This window comes from Phaethon lepturus, unplaced genomic scaffold (genome assembly GCF_000687285.1).
Source record: "Phaethon lepturus isolate BGI_N335 unplaced genomic scaffold, ASM68728v1 scaffold57334, whole genome shotgun sequence".
Classification (NCBI taxonomy): domain Eukaryota; kingdom Metazoa; phylum Chordata; class Aves; order Phaethontiformes; family Phaethontidae; genus Phaethon; species Phaethon lepturus.
In genome coordinates, this window is record NW_010535198.1 from 1 (window position 1) to 22,971 (window position 22,971).

Sequence of the window (22,971 nt, forward strand, 5' to 3'; positions counted from 1 at the left end):
CTAGTGATTCTGTGATTCTGTGATTCTGATATTGTCATATTAGAATGTTTACTTCTAATCCACCTTGGGGAGAAGGTAATACATTGTATTATGATCTTCATTTTTTGTTTTCTGTATATACAGTTTTTTAATTTTGAGAAGAGTATGATTGAGTTAATTGCTTCCTCTCACCCTTGTGGGTAGCATTTCCTAATATAACACTGTGTGAGTTACTTTAAATCCTACTGTTATATATAGCTCCCATAGATGATTGCCATTTTACAAACAGTAGAAATTGTATAAGTCATCCTCAAGAGTCTCCAGTTTAAATTGTGCATTACATAAGGTGTTGACATTGAAGGTGAAAAGAAAGGAATGTGTGAAGAGAAGGAATATTGCAGGTACATATTCATCTTGTTCGGAGCCCAGCAGTTTCCTGGTGACTGACAATGCACATCTACTTAGGAGAGAAAGTGAAGAACTGAAGTACAATATATCAAGGTCTAGGAAGAGCATTCCAAAGATGTGACAGATTTCTTTGCGCTGTAATCTCAGGATATTCCAAGATGTGTTGACACATTACTTTTTGGTGGCTATGATTTTGTAAAGAAGCAAAGGGAGGACAATAATTAAGGCTCACATTTATCCCATCAAGCTGCTGATCTCCAGGTATGATTTGGAGAAATTTCCTCACCAAAACAATAGGCTTTAAAAATATCTGTGCTAAAACACCCTAATTATTGAAAATAGCAAGTGAACTAAGAGTTAATGCAATACAAATATGTATTAATTGAAATCTGTATTTTGAATCATCTTTATAAATACTGTGGGAAGATAGATGTTTCAATATGTAAAATTTGTGAGCTCTAAGGATGCTGAGAACAGCTAACAAGTGGCCAACCTGTTCAGTGTAAATCTTGCCCAAGCTTCAGAAATTACATTACAATTAAAGATTAAGAAGAACCTCAGAACAGATCTGGGCTCTGCTGTTGTATCAAGGAGGAGCTCTTATTTTTTTAAAGCTGTACTTTTGTCATGTGACAAATAAAAGTACATGCATTTATCATCCTGTTTGAGTAAAGTAGATCTAATTTCATTCTGATGTAATAACCGTTCATTTATCTGTGTCCATCAGTTCTTAATGCTCAATGTTAACTGTTCAAGGTGCAAAATCCACTCTGACTTATGACCATTTTATTTGACTGACTTCTCTAAACGTTTTTATTTTGTCCTGACTATGCAGAAACTTTTAACTTTCAGCAGCATATATGATTCCAGTAAAACAGTGTAGGATTCTTTATAAGGCTACCAAAGCTATTATGATTATTCATCATTCTGCCCAGCTGTTTTTTTTTGTTGGTTTGGGTTTTTTTTAACGACTCTTACCCCAGATAGCTTTGGGTTTGTACCGTATTGGCCACAACAGAACTTGGCCCATTATCAGACCTCCTCTGTGCTGCTAAACGCTCTGCAGAACATTAGGCACCTGGTCACCTTCATATCTTCATAGTTACTGTGGAAAGGTGGACACACGCTGAAGATTGCCGTCTTTTAGTTACGCTGAACTGTCACCCAAAAGAGTTCTGCTCTCTGCTGTCTGTGGATGAAGTGCAGAGGTATCATTTTTCTAAATTAAATGTTTCAGTTAAAATATGGTCCAAAAAGGTTATGTGTTCTTTAAATGTTTCCTTTGGACTCCAGGATTGTACCAGTATGAATTGCAAATAAACAGTATTTGGATTAATACTGTATTTATGTGTGCACAGCAACTGTTATTGTAACCTGTCTTTCAGAGTACACATGTTCTTGTGGATACTGCTGATGTCCTCAGCTGTCATGATCTAAAAAATATTCAGAAGTATCAGATCCCTGTTTTATGTGCAGATTTCATTTGGAAATCAGTTGAAAAGGGGAAGCTTTTACAGATTGATGCATATAAGGTTAATAAATCACAAGACAACACTTCTGACCAAAGGCCAGACAGACAGGGTAGGTATATTTCACATATTTATTCATGTATAAGTTATTTCAGAAAAGAATGTTCTAGAAGATTAATATTTAGAATAAGCTTTTAAGCAAACAGCGACCATGGAAACTGGCAATAAAGTTGATAAAAAAATTAGAATTTGTCAGAAAAGAAATATTAGTTCCATTCTGTGGAGTCTTTCCACTGAGTTGTGGGGTTTTTTTTTCTTTTAATGAAAATTCAAATAAGATTTGAAGTTGGAAATGTGGATAAAATATTAAAAATAACAAAAAAGCTACTCCAGTGTCTGTCTGTCTTTGACTCCACTGGAAAAAGAAATGACAGTAACCTGGAAATTTTAGTTAATTTTAACAGAATGCTGTGCGTTTTCAGTGCCTTTGTATGAGGAAGTATTATGTTTTGAAGTCAAAATTATGAGAAAATAAGGTAATTAACAAACAGGCTAACATGGGCTAGAAATATTTAATGTGACATAATTAATGCAGAAGAACTTCCAGCATTCCAATATGTAACATGGTTCAGATGCAAACAACTATAACTCTGTGTAGAAGGAAAAAAGGCACATGTTCATTTTAATACTGAGACAAGTCAAAGATTGTGAAAAGAGGTAAGAAAGATAATTCTATTTAATGTGTACAGTCAGCAAAAATTATAATCCTGAAAGTTATTAGTGTTTTAATTCTCTTTTTTCTAGTAACTGAGCTTTTTATTTCCTTCTACTTTTGCGTCTCTCACATTTTGCTGGGTGCTAGTATTCCCTTTAAGTATTTTTTTAAGTAATTACTTTTGACATAATACATAAGAATGAGAATCAGGACCCCTGCATTAGTACGTTTGCTGTGTCATTGAGTCTGCTAGACAAATCTGATTTTGCACAGCAGAGGCCATGGGCATGCATGGTTGAAGCTGGATAGATCCATTCAACAGCAATCCTAAATAGTTTTAAGCTAAGTAAAACTGCATTCATACACTATATCTATACAACTTTAAAAAAAAAAAAAGAAAAAAAAGGCAAACCAACCAACCAAAAACCCACAAAACCACCGGGAGCCGTGGAGGCATAGTTGCTCTGTGGTCAAGTGGCACAGTCTAGCCCTCAGCTACGTTGCCCTAATTCTTTTTCCCCTTCCTGTCATAGAAGTCAGGGTGGAGGGAATAAGCCCTGGCATAGCCCAGCGCAATACTAATTCTAGCAGTGAGGCAGCTGGGGCAGTTGCCTTTCAGTACTTGACTCCATGTCCTGCCAGTTACACGTCTGAATGTAATGTGACCTTAGAAGCTGTTAACTTGTCTCAACATGTAAAATATTTATGAATATTAAGTAGTAGTATTGTTTTTATTAACTATTCATAAGTTAAATTAGAGAAACCAGATATTATACCAAGTAAATAAATGTTTTGATTGCAGATGTGGAAGACCTGTCATCTGCTGAAAATAAAAATGCCACAAAGGAAAATGAAAACAACAATTCCAACCTTACTGTTACTGCAGACAGTGAGAGAAGAATTCAGTCCAAAGTGGGAACTCTTAGGTAAAGTAAAATAAAATTAAAGATACATAGATTTTGATACATCTATGTTGATATTTCTGTAAATTGAAAGAAACAAACAAAGCACTTCCCAATCTGTTTCAGTGTCTTCTGGAGGTGGCTCTCATTATCTTAATAATGTAATGGAAGATAAAATTATTCTTTCTTCATTTTCTGTATTCCGTGTGTATGAATTTATAACGGCTTCTTTTTTTTTCTTTTTTTTACCTTTGTCTCTGACTGTGGAAATTGATTTTACATTTTTCCGTCTCAGTGTACACCTACAGTCCAGCTCCCTAATATATGCAAAGTTTCTACCAACTCAGCAGGCATATAGTATGGCTCAAGCTTTATGATTTTCTGATTGGAGCTCTGTTTATCATCATAAGGATTATTTTTTTTCACAATCCAGTACAATTCATTGTTTTTAGAAGTGCTGAACATCTCCTTCTCCCGTGAAAATTCTTGGGAGAGCTGAACATCAAGATAACTGAGACTGCTCTTGGTTGATAGGAAAGCAGTATTGTATTGAGTTAAAGGAACAAAACCAGCTCCAACAATCTGTTAACAAAATGCAGGTTTCTGTACTAGAGACTGCTCTTCACTCATAGGATAGGCATTTAGTTACTCTGTCGGAATGTACTAAAAGTTACACTTGGTCTAAAAGTCCTGATGCTGAATGATGTGACTACACATATGTATCCTAATGTGAAAGTCAGGAATAAGAGAGGAATTAGCCTCAGACAGCAGAGGTAGCTGACCAAGCTATTAAAAAAAACCCGCAACATGTAACCAGGCAAGGAAAATACATTTATTGTGTTGCTTCCGTAGTTTTTTAAAGAATGAAGATTGAAATCTAGTCTTCATCTTCAGGTTCACACTAGACATTCTGGCCTGTTAGTGCAGCAGCTTGTCCGGTTGGGATTTCATTTCTCAAAACTTTTTGTGTTATTTTACTGCTGAAAAATAGATTTATCTTCTTATATTCATTCTTATTTTAGTATGATGTTGCAGCCTATTACAGTAGAGTATTTACTGGGCATATGTGATTTTAATTACTCTGATTCCATTCCAGATTTTACAGTGAAAATGATCAAGATACTCCTTTTTTCCCCCAAGATTTTGAAGTCGCAAAATACAGCATCCTTGAAAAAGTAAGCCTTTCTGTTATTGTGAGAGAATGTAGGAGGATTGTTAGATGAATAAAAGGTTTACAGTTTTATACACATCAGCAGTAATTCGTCTATGCTATCAGGTATTGCAATGCAAAGAGGACTACTGAAAAGTACTTTAAAGCTTTCTGTCTCTCAGTGCAGCCTAATTCTACCCAAATAAACTGTAGTGTTCTCACCGTAGTATTGCAGTAGAATAATATGCTTGCTTCTGACAAGATACGTCATCGTGGCTGTACTTGTGTTAAATCAAATTTTAACTTTAATTTTTTTTTAAAATCTTTCAAAACACAGAAATGATGGAAATGTACAGCAATCAGTACAATGAACCCCTCAGAGGAGCCTCTGCTTGGTACTACGATATAAATAATGAATAATTCTGCTTCTTAGGCAGTCATAGTGTGTGGTTCTAAATGGGGTGAAAAAAGTAAGTGGGAAAAAGGGAAGTTCTTGGTGCAGTATCATGTGAATGAAACATACTTAAGCAATAAATTGGGTGTCGGGTGTCTTTATTTATCTCTCCATTTAGGTTAACTCTAAGGAAAGCAAAGATTTTGTAGTTATTGAATTACAGTGTTCCCAAGAGCATTATGAGTTTCCATTTCGACTATACGCATGCTTCAGTGCATCAAATGGAACAAAGGTAAGAACCAGTCATTGACGTTACCTGTTTGTTTCTTTATCCACACTGAACATACCTGTTCCAGAGAGCTTCACATGCTTTCAATTCCTATTCACAGGCTAATCCTGAGACAGAGATAATAGGAGGTAATTCTGTGAAGCTTTATCATAAAAAGTTTGGTTTCTAGTTCGCTCCTCTACTCCGTGTGTTTGCTTACAACTTGTTCAGAAGAACTGATTTGAGACTTGGCAGTGACACAGCGTGGTCCTGGATGCACCTGCCTCATACTCACATATATTTTGCTGGCAATATCTAACTGTGTAATGACATGTTTACATGTTGAAATGCTATAGCAAGTGATATTCTAGACATACTGTTGAGAGACAGAAAAGCTTGTCTTGAGGGCAGCCTAAATGTTATTTCCCAGCACACAAGTTATGTATGCACTCTGGTATAGCACTTGCAGTCTGTGTCGTTGTAACAACATTAGATTCCAGTCACATAATCATAGAATAGTTTGCGTTGGAAGGGACCTTTTAAGGTCATCTTGTCCAACCCCCTGCAGTGAGCAGGGACATACTCAACTAGAGCAGGTTGCTCAGAGCCCCATCCAACCTGACCTTGAATGTTTCAGGGGATGGGACATTACCACCTCTCTGGGTAACCTGTGCCAGTGGTTCACCATCCTCATTGTGTAAAATTTCTTCCTTCTATCTAGTCAAAATCTACCCTCTTTTAGTTTAAAACCATTGCTCCTTGTCCTATGCTGAAAAGTCTGTCCCCATCTTTCTGATAAGCCCTCTAAGTACTGGAAGGCTGCAGTAAGGTCTCCCTGGAGCCTTCTCTTCTCCAGGCTGAACAACCCCAACTCTCTCAGCCTGTCATCACAAGGAGAGGTGTTCCATCCTTCTGATCATTTTTGTGGCCCTGCTCTGGACCCTCTTCAACAGGTCCATGTCTTCCCTGTGCTGAGGGCTCCAGAGCTGGCTGCAGCACTGCAGGCAGGGTCTCACCAGAGCAGAGCAGAGGGGCAGAATCACCTCCCTCAACCTACTGGCCACGCTTCTTCGGATGCAGCCCAGGAGACAGTTGGCCTTCTGGGCTACAAGCGCACATTGCTGGCTCATGTCCAGCTTTTCATCACCCAGTACCCCCAAGTCCTTCTCAACAGAGCTGCTCTCAATCCCTTCATCCCCCAGCCTGTATTGATACTGGGGGTTGCCCCAACGCAGGTGCAGGACCCTGCACTTGGCTTTGTTGAACTTCAGGAGGTTCACATGGGCCCATTCCTTGAGCTTGTCCAGGTTCCCTCTGGATGGCATCCCATCCCTCAGGCATGTCAGCTGCACCACTCAGCTTGGTGTCGTCTGCAAACTTGCTGAGGGTGCCCTTGATCCCACTGTCTTTGTCACTGATTAAGATATTAAACAGTACTGGTCTCAAGATGGACTCCTGAGGGACACCACTTGTCACTGATTTCCATCTGGAAATTGAGCCATTGATAACTACCCTTTGATCAAAGAAGCTGTATCAGGGATGAATTCTGAATAGTTCTATTGATAGAAAAAATTATTCCAGCAGATATTTAGATGAACCTATCTTGTCACTGTGGGTTGACAAGGAGACCTGTCATCCCTGATACAGAGCCCTGTGCTTGTTCTTCATGTCCCATGAACCATCATGGAAGCACTGCTTTGCAGGAAGCCTGTTAACTCCAACGCAGAAGTTAAGTGTGGATTTTGAGCTGTTAGAGCAGTGTCTGTTAAAATTGATTCTTTAAGTCCACTGTATAGTTTTTTTGACTAACTTTACTCTTTCAATTTACAGAATAATAAACAATTGGTAACTAAAACTGCTGAAGAAATAAGAGAGAAGTACGAGACTTTTATTGCAGACTTGAAGAGCCAGGATTTCCTGCTCAGAGAAACTTTTCCACCTGAAGCAGAATGTTTAGCTTCTACAAAATTGCAAAAGGCTTGTACAACTTGCATGTTTACACTTTGCTGTCCTTAATGATTTGGTTTAGTTTTCAGTTTTCTGAATGTGGCAAGCATCTAGATTACAGTGAATCAGCCATAGGTTAAGGGAAATATGTAATTGTTTTGAAAAAAATTTTTTTCAGAATATTGAGAGAATGTTCCCAGTACTTAAACACATTAAAAGCAAATGCAGTCATATTCATTATAAGTTTGGGGGGTTTTCCTCAGTAGATGCATTATCAACTAATTTGGTACCTAAAAAGTGATGTGCTAATATAGCAAACAGAATTGTTGTGTGATGTATGGCTTTGTCAAATTATTTGGCGCACTATACAGATGTCACAGGTTTGATGTAGATCATATTGGAATCAGTAACAGGACTCACCCCAATGGGAACAGCAGTTGGATTCTGCTCCCTGAAATACTCTTCAGACAATGTTTTTACTGCTATTTAAAATGGTTGTAGTGTGACAGAAATTTTTTTCCCATTTACATTCTCACTGTACTTTTATCTATTTCTCTCTTCCACCATGGTTACCTTCTATTATAGGGCACAACTGGCACATAGGTTATATCCAGCAATGTTAGAAGGTTCACATATGTCCTCTAGTGATCTCAGAAGCTGTGTGGTTGATGCCATATAAACAAGTAATATAGAATGTCCAAACTTGTGTGAGAATTGTTTAAAATGGTATAAAGTTTAATGACAGCTTCTGGAGTTATAGAACAGTGAGAAAAAGCTCAAGTAAATGCTTTAATATTCCTCAGAAGAACATGAGAAAATCTGTTTTCACAACTTTTTGATCTATCAGTTGCACTGGTTTTCATGACCTCTCTATTCTTCTGCAGCTTTGCTGCTCCATTTTTTTATTTTCACAGGAGTAATGTATTTCCCACCAGAGCTTTCTGAACTAGAAATCTAGTGTCATCTGTTAGAGATGTTATAAAACACTGGCAATTTTGAACCATCTGGTTTTTCACTAGCTGTGCAAAAAAAGGAAATGGCTGGGGTCTGCAGACTATTATGTCCATGTACCTGATAGTACAATGTACTGATAAAGATATCGAGCAAATCAACTTCTGTTTTCTCCAGGACTTTATGTCTCAGTTTTCAAGAGGCGTCATGGCCATCTCGCCTGCTGTACTCTCCACTTGAATTTATAAAAGCAAACCTTCCCTTCGATTCGATGGGGCTGAAGCAATTATACTAAGCATGAATGAGCATTGCGCCCTGTATTGTGTAAGGGAATAGGAAAGTGTGATTATCAGTGAGAGAATTTCACTGCAATGACTTGCATCTTTGTCTTTTCACTGAACTGTGTTTATTTTAACTACAGTTACTTCTAGAAGAAGCCATCCATTCAAGTACTATATGTCAGGAAGTTAGTGATTTTGTGGAATTGATCTGGGCAGAAGCTATTGGCCACCTGGATAGTTTATTACTTGAATCAGTAAACAGCATAAGCCTAAATGATGTAAGTTAATTCTTGTTATTCTGTGAGGATGAATATGTAAATGCTGTTAGAAGTAATTTTTTCCCAGCAAACACGTGTGTGTGTTTCAGATTGGGATTGGTAATTACACTTTTGATATTTCTGCACTTCAACAAATCCATGCTTCAGAAATTTTTATCTCAAATTTTGCTTTAGAATCATGACACTAAAAAACATGCTGTACTCCCTAGGGCAGATGGCTGTCTTTTCCATTTTATAGCAATTTACACAATTCTTATGGGAGGAGCCCTTCCATGAGGTAAGTCACATAAGAAGATAGTCATAGATGGCAGTACATAATAGCAGGTTATTGTCTCCTGCCAGTATATTTCAACCATACTTCGGTCAGCCATTCTTTTGTAATGGAAAAATAGTTTTACTTATAGTCCCTGTCTGCATTATCAGATGACACATGTAATTAACACACAGCTACTCTTGAAGGCCTTTGGATATTACAGCTGTTATTAAGAATAACTGCCTGTCCACCCCTTTGTTAAGTCTATGGCTCATTTAATCCCACTTTCTGACGTACCGCAATTCTTTTCCTTTCTTCCCTAGACATTTAAGAGGATAATGTTTATTCACATAATTTAAGTTCATATAACTTAACAAATAGCCAACAAAATGACTTTTTAAGATGAGGGTTTTGTTCATCTCTCTTATCACTGGAGGCAAAATTACCTGAAGGTTATGTTGGCTTTAAATTGGAAGAGCTTTGCCAGTAGAAGGTCCCCAATTCTGGAATGACTTTGCCCTAATCTTATTACATGAAATGCACTTTTGATGCTCTTCAATTGATGTATGGTAGAAGAATGTTCCTTTCACTTTTTGATGTGGATAATAATACAAATCTATATAGGTTCTGGTGGGTAAGTAGTACATTAGTAACATTGTATGCATGTACTTAGAGACAGTAGTGAGTGCATTGCATAAATCAGCAAAGATATAAGGAAATGCTGTTTGTGCTAAGGAAATGCTTTTTATGAGGTGCAATTGTTTGGATATTAAGATGCCTAATATATTTCAGGTATATTTTGGTGAAATTTGATAAATGTTTGATAAACAATGTCCAGTCATTCGTAGCTTTTGCAAGAGCTGAACCATAGACCTAAAAGATCCTTTATCCCAAGGCATCGATCTATAAGAATATGATAAAATTGTTTTCACTAACTCTTCTCACTTATAATTAATTTGCAAGAGAAATAGTATTTGTATTGAAAGAAAAAAAAACAGCTGGATTTTTGAAACACAATAATTAAGAAGTGGCTTGCTGTTCAGTTGGATTAACCCTACATTTTTTTCCCCAAAGGCATTTGTGTGACAGAGACCACTCTTGGATCAGTATTGAACTGCAGTAAGACATTGCAATGTGGCCTCTAATGTCAGCATTTCACTAGCTGTTGCCTGTGGTTCATGTAAATTAAAAAGCATTTTGCCTTTTCCCTCCTGCCTTGAGAAGACAAAAAAATACAGAGTATTCTGTGAAAACTTTCAAATTGAGAAGAAATATACTCACACAAGTAAATCTATATCCCATCTGTCTGGACAAACTGTCTAAAATTAATCATTACTTTAATTTCATCTGTAGGATGCACTTTATAAATAGGACTTCTACTCTGCTTTATGTATTTTAGAATGAACTAGTGCACTTAGACATGTAGTAAGAAACTCATTATCCTCTACTTTCTATTATTTCATCAGTGCATTAAAGCTGACAATATGAATCAACAAGATGTTAAGAAACATTATCTTTCAATCTAATTCATATTCAGTTTTATTTCAGGGAGGTTGTTTTACTGTCTCTCAGTTCTGCTTGAGGTACCTTGCAAGGAGCCCAGTATAAGGACAGAATAATATCCAACTTTTAAATACCGATTTCATATCCTAGCTGCAAGAAAATGTTTTATGGATTTTGCACTATCAAGGGTTAAAGTTTTATTTCAGTGTGGAATTAAATGATCCATTTTCAGTATTTATTGCTTTGTGCTCTTTCTGCAATTTGCGATAGCTTTCAGTTTAATAATCTCTTCTTTTAAAGGTGAGCAAAGCAGAAGGTATTTTACTCCAAGTAAAGAATGCACTGGATGAGGGAGCTGACGACATGACACTACAAGCGATGATAATGGAATTCTATCAAGTTATACGTCACAGAACTGAAGTAGACTATAAAGTTTCCAAAAAGCTATTATCTAGAAAACAGGACCTGTGTCAGGTAACTTTTCTAGATTGCCAGGAAGAACTTGTCTGCACTATACTACACCAGTTTTGAACATGCTTATTGGATAAATTGGCAGGATACGTTGCACAGCCAGTCAGTTTAAAAAAAAAAAAAAAAAAATTGGAATCTTGTGAAGAGATTCTGGGGGTGGGAATTCAATGTTTTGAACGGGAAGACCAGTTGCTGTCTATATGGTGACAGGAGTTTCCATTGCAATCATTGTTGTGATGGCATCTTCAGCTGGATCAAATGAGAATCACAGAACTGTTGCTGTCATCCAGCTGACCCGAACAACTGCTCCAGCATATACATAATCAGTTTCTATTGATTGTCTGAAACTATATACAAAATACATCTAAGCTATTTTAACTATATGCAAAGACTGTTCTGTGTACCTCTTCCTTTCCTGCATATGCAGGAACAGTTTCTGGAGACTATTTAAAATTAGCAATCCATGTACAGCTTGGTCTGTTCCTACTTCTAACATAATATCACAAACTGCTTGGGGGAGCTCCCTGGACTGCCCGGATTGTTAGTGCAAGAAGTTAGTCAGCACATCTAAACAGATAACATCTTGCAGTTGGTCTAAGCACAGCTGGCCTGCCTAGGGGAATCTCCAAGGATCTCTCCCATAGCTCCCCCTCAGTGTTACTTAGTCAGTTCCTTCATTTTTAAGCTGACTTTGAGTTCAGTCAGTCGGGAGATCTGTTACTCTACTGCAAGTCAGTTCATTGTCTCATCTTTGCAGAAACTGGCTGGGAAATTCTCAGCCTGCTGTTGGGGATTGCCAACAAGGTGCCCTGTTTGCACTCACAGATGCAGCCCTTGCCCCCAGCAGCAAGGACTGACTGCTCTGTAAGGGCAGGCAGACAGGGCTGGGGGTGAAAGTGAGCAAGGCCAGGGCAGTTACACCACTGGCAGCATCTCTAGTCCCACGGTACCCAAATAGGAAGAGCAGAGCAGGTGACAGTGACTGTTGGTGGTAGTAGCCATGGTCAGTCCAGATTGCCTCCTCATTATGGCATGTCTGGCAGGTCGAAGGTCAAACTAGGAATTCAAGTCCACAGGATTTGAAAGGCTGGATGCAGGCATATCAGCAACATAACTCATCCAAGAGACCAAGGGCAAGAGCCTAAGCTCAAAGGCTTCTCTTGAGCAAAGGAGTGGCAGGAATCTACTGAGTCTTCTCACCACTCTCTTTCAAGGCTCACAGCTGCACTCTCAAAGCTAGCCCTGAGCCCAAGCAGCCAGGCCCTCTGGAGAGGCAAGAGGCAGTCAGAGCTCTGACAGCTACATCACTCTTGTAACTATAGAGCAAACTCAAATTTCCTCCTTGTATTGTGATTATAATGTAAATTCCATAGATTCTGAGAATTTTTCTTTTGGCAAAGTATATCCAGAAGTCAGTCTTCTGTAAGTTACAAAATATAAAGGGGGAGGGGTAAGGAGAAGGAAGCTCCTTACTGTTCTAAAAGAACAAATTTTAATAGTGCCTTTAACCTTGGAAATCTTTTGATAATTAAAACCTTTTGACATTTGTTATATCAAAAAATTACTATGTCTCATACAGCTTTGCCGTGGCTTAGTGTAGCATTGCAGTGTTTTCAATGTTAGATATCCTTCTTTCTCCTGATCTGAGAAAATGGGTACCTTGTGCTACTGGCCTAGCTGGATAGTGGCGTCGGGGACAAAATGACAGATTCTAACAAGTAAGAATTTCCTCATAAGCAAAATCAAAATGGTAACCAAGCACAAATACTGGCTTGTGGAGCTGTTATGAGCAGACTCCATCCAAAGCTTGATTTGGAGTTGTAAAGAAGCAGCTTAACACTATTTTTCGTATACCTTGTTCTTCTGAATTGTTTTCATGGGTTTCTACAGCTGTTTGCTCTTGTTCCAAACTAATAAGTGGAAATGTTCTTTTGAGTATTCCATTTCATTGTTACTACACTGCAACTTTAAATATATTCAGTCTGGTTTGCCTGTTTCCTTAATTAAAATGTAACAAGTATTCATAAATTTCTGTCTGTATTTTCTAGCTAATCAGAGACATGCTTAATATACATGAAACAAATATGTCATGCCCAAACCCATCATCTTTGGCCAAATACCGGGCACTGAGGTGCAAGATTGAAGCTGTTGATTCAACGAGTTATGAATTTCTCAATGTTGAACAACAAGTGTTAAAACACAACTACAAGTGAGTGTTTAATAGCTATGCAATGATTCCAGTAAAATTCAAGGTATAGTGCATAAAATACCTCTAAAGAGGACTGGATTATTGGGTTCTGTTACTGTGCAGTGTTGATTGCTCTAGTGGGATTGCAGAGCTGGCATATTTACCATAACATATACTAGAACAAAATAGGGGTAAATTTAAAAAAACATGAAAATTATAATATTGTCATTTGGGGAGGGGGATCTGTCTTTTTTTTTAATTGTGAAGGGCTGTCTATTTATACAAGCTGTTAAAATAAGATATGTGGGGTTTAGACTTGTTTACTCTGTAAACAGTATTTATATTAATATAGTATTTATTTCCAGGCATTTTATAAAATAACTGGAAAGTAAACATAAAAGCTCTGCTGAGTAAAACACATTATTTTTTTCTGTGTGAATAAACTTTATGAGGGTGGGAGGGAATACCTGATCATCTTTTTATTATGTACAGAACTTGCTGTCCCTTTTTAGTTAGCTATCAATTGTGTGAAAAAGACATATTTCTGGGAAGTTATTCTGCAGATTTACCTATAATTCTATTTAACGTTCTTGACATTGGCTTCTAACTGGGCACCCTGTCTCTCTGATTAATAAGATTTAAAAATGGGTAAATATGGAGAAATTAAAGAGAAGATGGTTCTAGAAATGGCACAATCAATTGTTAAATTGTTAATACAGGAAAGAATGAAGTGGGCTTCAATTATACATATATAGTCACTCCAAGTTTGTTTTTACTGAGTGAATATGCTGTTAAGCAGATAAGGTCTAAAACTATGTAGTAACTACTAGCTACTAAGTGGTTATAGCCAAATATATATTGCTGTATGGAAGGGGCACTGTGCTTGGAACATACAAACTTCTGTTTGTCTTCAGTGAAGTCCTGTAGTTGACTGTCACTTGATGTTTTGTCTAAATTTTTAAGTCATTTAAAATTAATGGAGCATTTGTGTATGTGACTCATTTCCACTTTATAGTTCTTTGTGACAGAAACAATTGAATAAAGTTTCGGTGAATTTGCTGTTACATGAACCTATGGGACTCCCCTTTCTAGCTAGTAGTTATCTATGTTAGGGCCTATACACTAATTCATAAACTAAGAAGTTCTCTTCTCAGTTACTTTGTAAATGCAGAGGTTCCTCACTGTGTGACAGTTAGGAATCCTAGAATCCTAACATATCTTCTAGGTATTTCATAGGGTATCACTGTCTTTACACTGTTAAGCAACTCAGTCCTTAGTCCAGAGTCTGTCACCTGCGGAAGTCTATTCCGAGCATGTGTATGTATCAAACTGCTCAGGCAAAGGGAAGGTGGTAGGCACACTGTTCTCCACTCAGACCTTTACACAGTAGCTAAGTAGAGCATTCAGCTGGCAAGGATAAAGGTAAGAAGAGGTAGAGAGAGACTCTGAATGTTTTGTGTAATCACAAGAAGGGAAGAACAAGAATCTTAGTGACAGCTCTGTCCTGTAACTACTCTATGTAAAATGCATAAATCTTGCTGGATGTGGGATTGCAACACAGTTTTTCCTCCTCTCAGGTGTGTTTCTTAATTGGGAGGTCTTTCTTAATTGTGAGTTACTACATCCAAATAGCCTGAACTGTGCTGCTAAGATATTTGTAGTTCAGCCAAGACAGTGAGGTCTCTGACTATTCTCAGTAAAAGAATTTTTAGTACAAGATAGATTTGCTGGCATTAATTTATATACTTACAGACTCTGTGCTGCATAGAGTTACATGGGTTTTTGTATATAACATCTTTGAATTTAGATCCCAAAATGTCAAATAAGGTAATTTCTTATGACTTTTAGCATGAAAACACATTTTCAGTTTCTCCTTAAAAGTCTAAATAGGCCTTGAACTTAGTCATTAAGTTTTAATATCTCTGGTGATTTTTCTCTTACGCAATTTTTTTCTTTAATGATTGCCACACAAGTTGCTAATACACAAAAAAAAGTTGAACATTACCTTGAGATTTAGAATAAGAATTTATCTTTTAAGTATATTGATCTTAAATGCACTTTCTAAGTCATGAGATCTCAAAAATCACTTCACATTTCTTGCAGTGACTGTCCAGTGAAAATTTTACAAGTGTATAGGGTTGGCAGAATAACTGAAACAGCAGAATTTCTGAGCAGTCTTGGAAACATTCGATCCTTATTCCATGCATCATCTGTGCGCAACTTCATGGGAATTATTTCCAGGTGAAAATTTACATTCCCATTTTTGTGACATTGAATCAGGCTTAACTATATTATTAAATATATCTTGACTTTTTTTTTAATGAAGGTCTTTTGCATTATGTTTAACCTAATTTTTACTGTTAACATTTATATGAACATCCATATACTTCTACAGACCTCTGGAAGGAAAATCAATCTTTTGTAATGATAAATTTACTTACTGTCCAGGTAGATTACACTTGAGGTGCAGCTATGTGGATATGACGGTGGGGAGTGTGGTTTAAATCCAGATGAAAGATAACAATATGGAGAGAGTAGGAGAGTAATGGCTTTCTGGAAATTTTATTCTGTTTTAGGAAAGAATTGTATTGACAATGTCCTCCTTCCACTTCTATACATTATTTCCCCACAACTATTTTATTTGGATATTTTTAGATTATCATAATTTCCTGGAATAACAGAATATTTAGTTCTATGACTGAATACAGTGGATTCACTCAGGCATGGTAATAATGCTAAAATAATATAATCTCTAGTAGCCTGATGTATTTAAATCTTCATCATAGCATGTATGCAGTGAATACCAGCCACTGAAAATTCAAAGATATTTTAAAAAATATATCTGATACATAATGCACCAAGAATTAAAATACCTCAAAGTCATATTAGCATTGTTTTCCTCATACTGCAGATTTTAATTGTAAGTTACAAAACTGTTGACCTTATGTTGTGTCTTTTTACATTCTTTATATATAAAATGTTTTCTGTGGGCATCAATCAGTACTAAATCAAATGTCTAATAAATGATCGAAGGTTGATATCTCTACACTTAATAGGTTTGCAAACCAAACATTGGAAATTTTCCAAGTATACGTTCCCCAGCATTCTACCTTTAAAACTCATACTTCCTTTTTCTTAGATACAAAAATTTCATACAGTTTTTTGAATTGAAAACAGCACAGTTGCTAGAAATGTAGAACTACTCATCTAATAACCAAAAAATTATTTTCAATGTTTGGCAATGAGTCTGGAAAATGGGTTGGTTTTCTGCTAAACGAAGAAAAGCTAACAGTCTTTATTGCTTATATAATCAGTGTCTTGGTGATTAATATGACTTTGGGAAATTTTTTTTTATGAATAGGCTTTATTTTCCTTGAATGTCTGGATGGTTTCTGTAAAGTGTATTTTGTTTTAATCCTTTGTGTTTTGTAATTGCACAATGTGTATTAGCCACGTGCTATATGCAAAATATTTTGTACTTCATTCATTGTGTCGCCTTCTTTTTCCCTAGGGGACTCCTAATGCCAAAAGTGGTTGTTGAAGATCATGGCCTGGAAAGAACTGACATTGGGAATCTGGGCAGTGGCATTTACTTCAGTGATTCTGTTAGGTCGGAATAATGACAATATCTCTTTAATTTATCCTCTGTGTATTCTTTTTACTTTTCAAATTAAGTAGATACAATGCTTAATATTTTTAAGGTAATTTAATGATAAAGTTTATTCCTGTCCATCTGTTCAGAAGTACTTGTGTGTATCCTTAAACTCCTATGATGTTTACACTAATATAAATTTTAATAAAATGTGTATGATCTTTCTTTACATAAAGCGCCAGTGTTAAGTATTCCTCACCCAGCGAAATGGATGGAACCCGGCTCCTGGCAGTTTGTGACGTGGCTCTTGGATCCTGCTTAGATTTGTATGAACGAGATTATTCATTAAATAATCCACCGTCAGGTTATGACAGTGTGCATGGAGTCCGTAAAACAGCAGATGTCTCTTCAGACTTTGAGGTACTGATCCTCCAGTTTTGAGCACTTGAAAAGGCACCAAAGTTTGGATTTGTTGTACCACAGATAGATAACAGAATGAATGTAACCCACTTTTCAGTTCAGGCACTAAATCACTAGGCAGTAATGCGTAAAATCACTTTTGACTGTCTTGCAGCCTGTAAAGTGCGTATAAAACTTCTAAGCCTCTAAATTGCTCTTTGTAAAGAATTATTGCAAGAAAACAATACTTAAAAGAAAGATGTAAATACTATATTTTGTTATAACTGAATCATTGTATAAATATATGGTCTGTGATATTTAAATTGTTATTTGGAAGTGATACTCTTCTTTGTACGACAAGAAATCACTACCATGGAAGGTTCATTGTTTTGTAAATTAATTCAGCTGATAAAAATCCCTGTCCTTATAGGTTGGTACTCTAAGGCAGGGATGATAGCTGTAATGGGACAGTAACAGATACAGTTGCTCTCTAGATATCGATGTTTTTAACTTTTTTTGTTCTTAGTTGTTTTGAGGAATGACTGTGCTTTATGGAGAGAGGAAATACAAGGAGTATAGTATACAATATAGGAGTATATATATATTCTTATATATACATATATAAGAATACAAAGTACGAAGATGAGATGCAAGTGGTAGTGATACAGAGAGGTTAGGGGAGTGAAAATAAAAGCTGTCAGATTCTTACTATTTTGCAAAAATGATGTGTCATTTAGGTTGACCTCTCAATCAGTTTGCATTGTTTTAGATATTATCTACAGCTTTGTTTTTATTATAAAATACCTTCCTTTGTTTTTACCAGGATGATGAATTCATTGTGTATAAAACCTGCCAGGTTAAAATTAGATATGTTGTTAAGTTTTGCCTTGATGAAGATCAAATAAAACCATTTCAGCCTGCAGCTGGAGTGGAACTGGAGCAAGATAACAATGAGCCAGAGTCGCAATGTCATTTACAGCATGAGAGTAAGAAATGTTTTCTGTTTGTATATTGACTTGCTTTCAGAGTTTCCTAAATACTTACCAGCACCCTTTTCAGAGTACTTGTATGAAGATAACATAATTTAAAAAAAAAATTGTAGTTTATTTGCAGATGTTATCAAATTAGTGATTACCATGTGGCATCTGTGTAGCATCTGTTTAACAGATTTCCTATAGGCATAATTACCAACAGCAGTTGCAACTCCTCCTGTCACAGTGTGTTTCAAGAGAAGCACAGGGGGCACTTTTGCATTAAATCATCAGATGGGCTTTAAATAATTTAAATGCAAGGTTTTGAACAAAGACCTTGTAAAACCTTAAAGAGCTATTGTGAACTCATGATCCCTTAGACAAGACAGCCTACAGCTCAGCAGTGCAACACAAGTATTGATAACAGAAACCAAGTGTTACTTTTGTGTTCTGAATTGCATAAACATGGGCCACTGATAAAGGATTACTTTCAATCATCCTTCCTGAATGTATATTGCAAAAAATATCTTTTGTAAACTCTTTGTTTAGGCTATGCACTACCAAATGCAAATCTTTCGAATCCTTTAAAAACTGGTCTTCAGGACAGATTGGGAAATCCTGTCCCTCTGGAAGGTGTTTATATCAAGGCAAGGATAATAGACTTTGTAGCACAGGTAGAGTATGCTATTTATTGTCTTTTTCCATAACTCAGCCCTGAAAAATTAGTCAGTTTGTTAAACAGTCTTTTAGTCAAAATGCTATTTAATGTTTAGTTAATTGCAAAAAAAAAAAAAAAAGGCATTTCAATTTCTAAGTGAAGGGAAGTCCTGAAACTGAGTGGAAACAGTTTTTATTCTTAGAGATGTATAGTCAAATGCCAAAAGCAATTTGGTCAGTGAAAGGCTTGGCTTTATTTTTAAGTCTGTTTTCTGCCTATGCATAATCAAGTCACCATTGTAGAGACATTTTCTGCAGTAGTGTATGCATTCTGTTCCATTTAAAAGACCTTCTTGGTGGTCTGTTTGCCAGCTGAATTATAAACCAGTGAGAAATACCTAGGACAATTAAAGGTTTCTGGAAATGTATTCGTGGTTTTGTTTTTCACTTTGGTTAGACAACCTAAGTTAGCTGTCACAAGTGAAATATGGATCAATACAGAAAAACTTGCTATTCTAACCTGACAATTAGGTAATGAAAATTGGCCAAGCAGGCTAAAATAAGGCCCAGCTTGTTTTTTAATACATATGCCCTAAAAGCACATGCTGTCAAGTCACAGGTCTTTTCCAATCCTGGAGCATAATTCTGCAATCTTCTCCCCCTTCAACTGCATCCTGCCTAGAGCACTCTTGATCACACTAAAGCTATGGCTTTACTGAGTTCTGTCACATATGCGTCTCTGCACAAAAATCTGTATTCAAGGGTTTTCAGTGCCAAAGTAGCTTCATAAAATCAAATAATTTGGGGTTTATATATGGTGTTGCTAAAGCTTTGAAAAAGGAAGCAGGGGAAAACAGGAGAGGAAAGGGTTTGAAAGAATTGTCTACAGATGAGTCTGTGCTTAAACTATTCTGACACTCACAACTGTTGTCTGATCAGTCTGATTCCTTTTAACAACTGTTCTTCTCATGAGGGATTTGGGGTGGGGCGGGGTTTGTTTTTGGTTTGGTTTTTGGTTTGTTTTTTGCCTGGTTTCATATGGAATGTAGTACTATGCAATGGCATCTATTCTATGATCTATTCCATCAAAGCAGAAAATAGTCCATAAGGCAGAGGTACAGACCACAAACCAGAAACGATCAGACAAGAAGAATAGCAGCGAAAGGGAATGATGAATTGAAAGAGTTTTGTTATTACACATGGGAAGTAAACAGAAGAGCAGATGTGAGAAGTCAGATGCAGTCTGCCATCTCAGAGACAGAAATTCTGTCATGAGAAGGTGCATACTTCACATATAGAAGTAACATAGGCTTTTCCAAACATTCCTTTTTGTATATCATAAAAATAGACCTTTTTTTGTGGAGATTTGCTCGTCCTTGTTTAGTTTTTACTGGCTTGAAACTATTATAGACATACTGCAGTGTTGACTTTCTTGTAGGCAATAGCTTGACAGCTCCAGCTCTGTCAGTATATCAAATAATCTTTGAAGGTCATGGTTTACTTTTCTTCTGGAAGAGATTCAATTAATGATTTAGATTAAGAGTTCTACAGCTCCTTGCATGTTTCTGGAGATATCTATTTATCAAGCACTGATGAATGTTATACCTTCATTTCTAAGGTACAAATAGAACTTCTAGTTGTGGCATGCCTATTGACATTTTGTGGTGCAATGCAGTTATGCTGTTACACTTAAAGTTTTTATGTTTTAATCACATTTTAACATTACCATTATGCAAAAAATATTCATTTCAGGTAGTAATGTTTCAGACCTACACCAATCAAAACAGTAAACCAATTGAAGCTAAATATGTCTTTCCTTTGGATGATAAAGCTGCTGTTTGTGGATTTGAAGCTTTTATCAATGGAAAACACGTCATTGGAGAGGTAAAATGTTACTGTACTCTGCCTTAATGTAGCTCCTCTAATCTCCAGATTTGAAAGCACTTAATTAGTAATGAAGATGTGCAACACGAATTTCGGTTTCTCTCATGTCCTTTGTTGTTACCACTTGACCGGCTTTCAAGGTAGTCATGTCACTGAAGAGGACATTGGTTAAGTTTTCTGTCCATAGAGATGAAATTACTTGCTTTGGAACAATTTTTCATAGGTAAAAGAAAAGAAACAAGCACATAGGGAGTATCGGAAAGCTATCAGCCAGGGTGATGGAGCTTATCTGATGGACCAGGATGCACCGGTATGTTGAATATTGTGGTTTAGTACCTGCTTGAAAATTTTGCAGTTGTTCAATTACAGATTCTTTGCTGAATCGTGTCTTTGTTGGGAAGTTCCTTTTTACTAGAACTTATTTGGACCATACATTTGATCATTTTTAGAAACAACTATTGTTTCTTTAAATATGTGCTATGGCTTACTTAAAACAGATATTTCTCTCTCAGGTAGTTTGCATTGGGATTTTTTTTGTAAAAGATTGATTTATTCAGTTACTATTGATCAATTTTTACCAGAAATTAAAGAATTACTGAAAATTTGACATTTCATATCATAGTCCCATTTTTCCTTACACTTCATCAAAACCAAATAGTAGTTTCTGTGTTAGCATTTGGTTTCAGTGTACCTAAACACCAGTTAAATTATTGTTTTGGAAAACATAGGTTTTAATGATGTCATTAAAGCTAGTTTGTTGTTTTGTTCTTGGGGCTTTTTTTAGGATGTTTTTGTAATAAGCGTTGGAAACTTATCTCCAAATTCTACAGTTGTGATCAAAATCACCTATATCACTGAACTGAGTTTTCAGCATGGTTGTATCACCTTTCATATGCCTGCTTCTGTGTCACCATGGCAACAGGACAAAGCATTAAATGAAAACACGCAGGTTTGTTAAAATAGCATCTTCTTGTTTGGAAGCAAAAGTTCTGTGCCTAGGGGACTGTAGTTACACAAGAGGCTTTCAGTAAGTTTATGATTGTTTTCCTTGTCATTTCTTCCCTTTTGTTAGCAGATAATTGTTTTAACCATTCTTGTTGTAAGCAATGGGAACACAAACTTAGGAATGCTGTGATTGCTAGAAAGCCTCTAACTATCTCTGAGGATGCAAAACTTAGAAAGTTGAATTGAGTTGGCACATGTTAGATCTCGTATTTTGAGTTATCTGCTGTTTCTGTGCTGCTCTTCCTCCTTTGGTGTGCAAAGACATTCTTTTACCTCCATCATGAAACAGCAGATGAGCATCTGCTGAACACTCTGCTATTATCCTCCTCTGCTCCAGGGACAAGGTTGCCTATCCATTTCTTTGGATGCCCTTGATGGCTTCTGAATTCTCCAGGTGGGAGGGGAGGTTATCTCTGTGTTTAAAAGCTGGCAAAGAGCCAGAGATGGTACCTTATGGTCTTAGTCCTTCTGAGATCGTATGGCTATATTGTAGTCTGACTGTTCAACGTCATGCCTTCTTCTTCAGAGCTGTGTTATACTTAGTTTTCAAGTTCATTGTGTCCTCGGGAGAGAAATGTGCACAGGTTCATCTGAATTTTAGCTGCTATGGTGCTCAGATAACAAAGCTATATGAAGTAAAGAAGATTCCATACAATCCCAACTTAATGATATAATGAGAGGAAGGAACTCCAGGGTGAAAGAAGTGTCAGGAATGACATACAAATATTTCATAACCGGTGTCGTTAAAAAATTTTTTTTTCTTTGTAGGATACAATAAAAAAGGTTTGTGTTAGACAAGTAAAACCACAGAAAAAGTAAGTTGCTTTCATTAATAATGTTGTCTGTTTTATTTTATCGGTGCCTTAAGTAATTAAGTTAAAACATTTAAATTTAACATTTTTCTATTTATATGACATATTTGGTGGTAAGTTGCAATATCAAGAAACTAGTTTAATCTCACCTTTCACTCTAATCTCTTGTTATCCTTATATAGGTAATACCATAGCAGAATAACTTCTAATTATTATACTCTTTTTCTTCACTAAATGCTTTCTTTTGTTTTAGAAACATTTCTGTTAATAAGGATTATATATAAATTACCAAGTCATAAAACTTAATGAGACTGTGATCTTATTTTTTTTCAATATCACTGCACTTAATATTTTAGCTTTTCTTTGCATTTGCATTTTAAATAAAAATTTACAATTATGTGAAACTGTGATGTTGCTGGTAAAGTAAGACTTCTTGGAAACTGAGTACTATAATTTTATTCCCAGTAACATTTCTGCATATGCCTATTCTCAAC

At 36.3% G+C, this 22,971-nt stretch overlaps 1 protein-coding gene across 1 annotated transcript; it reads left to right on the forward strand.

Annotated features, from left to right (window-relative positions):
• Positions 1–1,772: 1,772 nt before the first annotated feature.
• Positions 1,773–22,480, forward strand: LOC104619727 (poly [ADP-ribose] polymerase 4-like; the record flags this gene model as incomplete). The annotated part of the gene is made up of 17 exons (XM_010285714.1): positions 1,773–1,968; positions 3,374–3,497; positions 4,570–4,648; positions 5,196–5,309; positions 7,116–7,262; positions 8,605–8,742; positions 10,799–10,972; positions 13,018–13,178; positions 15,261–15,398; positions 16,669–16,767; positions 16,986–17,169; positions 17,972–18,134; positions 18,669–18,793; positions 20,529–20,660; positions 20,884–20,970; positions 21,445–21,609; positions 22,434–22,480. Coding segments are annotated over 17 exons (2,273 nt in total), but the record flags the coding sequence as incomplete, so codon positions are not given.
• Positions 22,481–22,971: the final 491 nt, after the last annotated feature.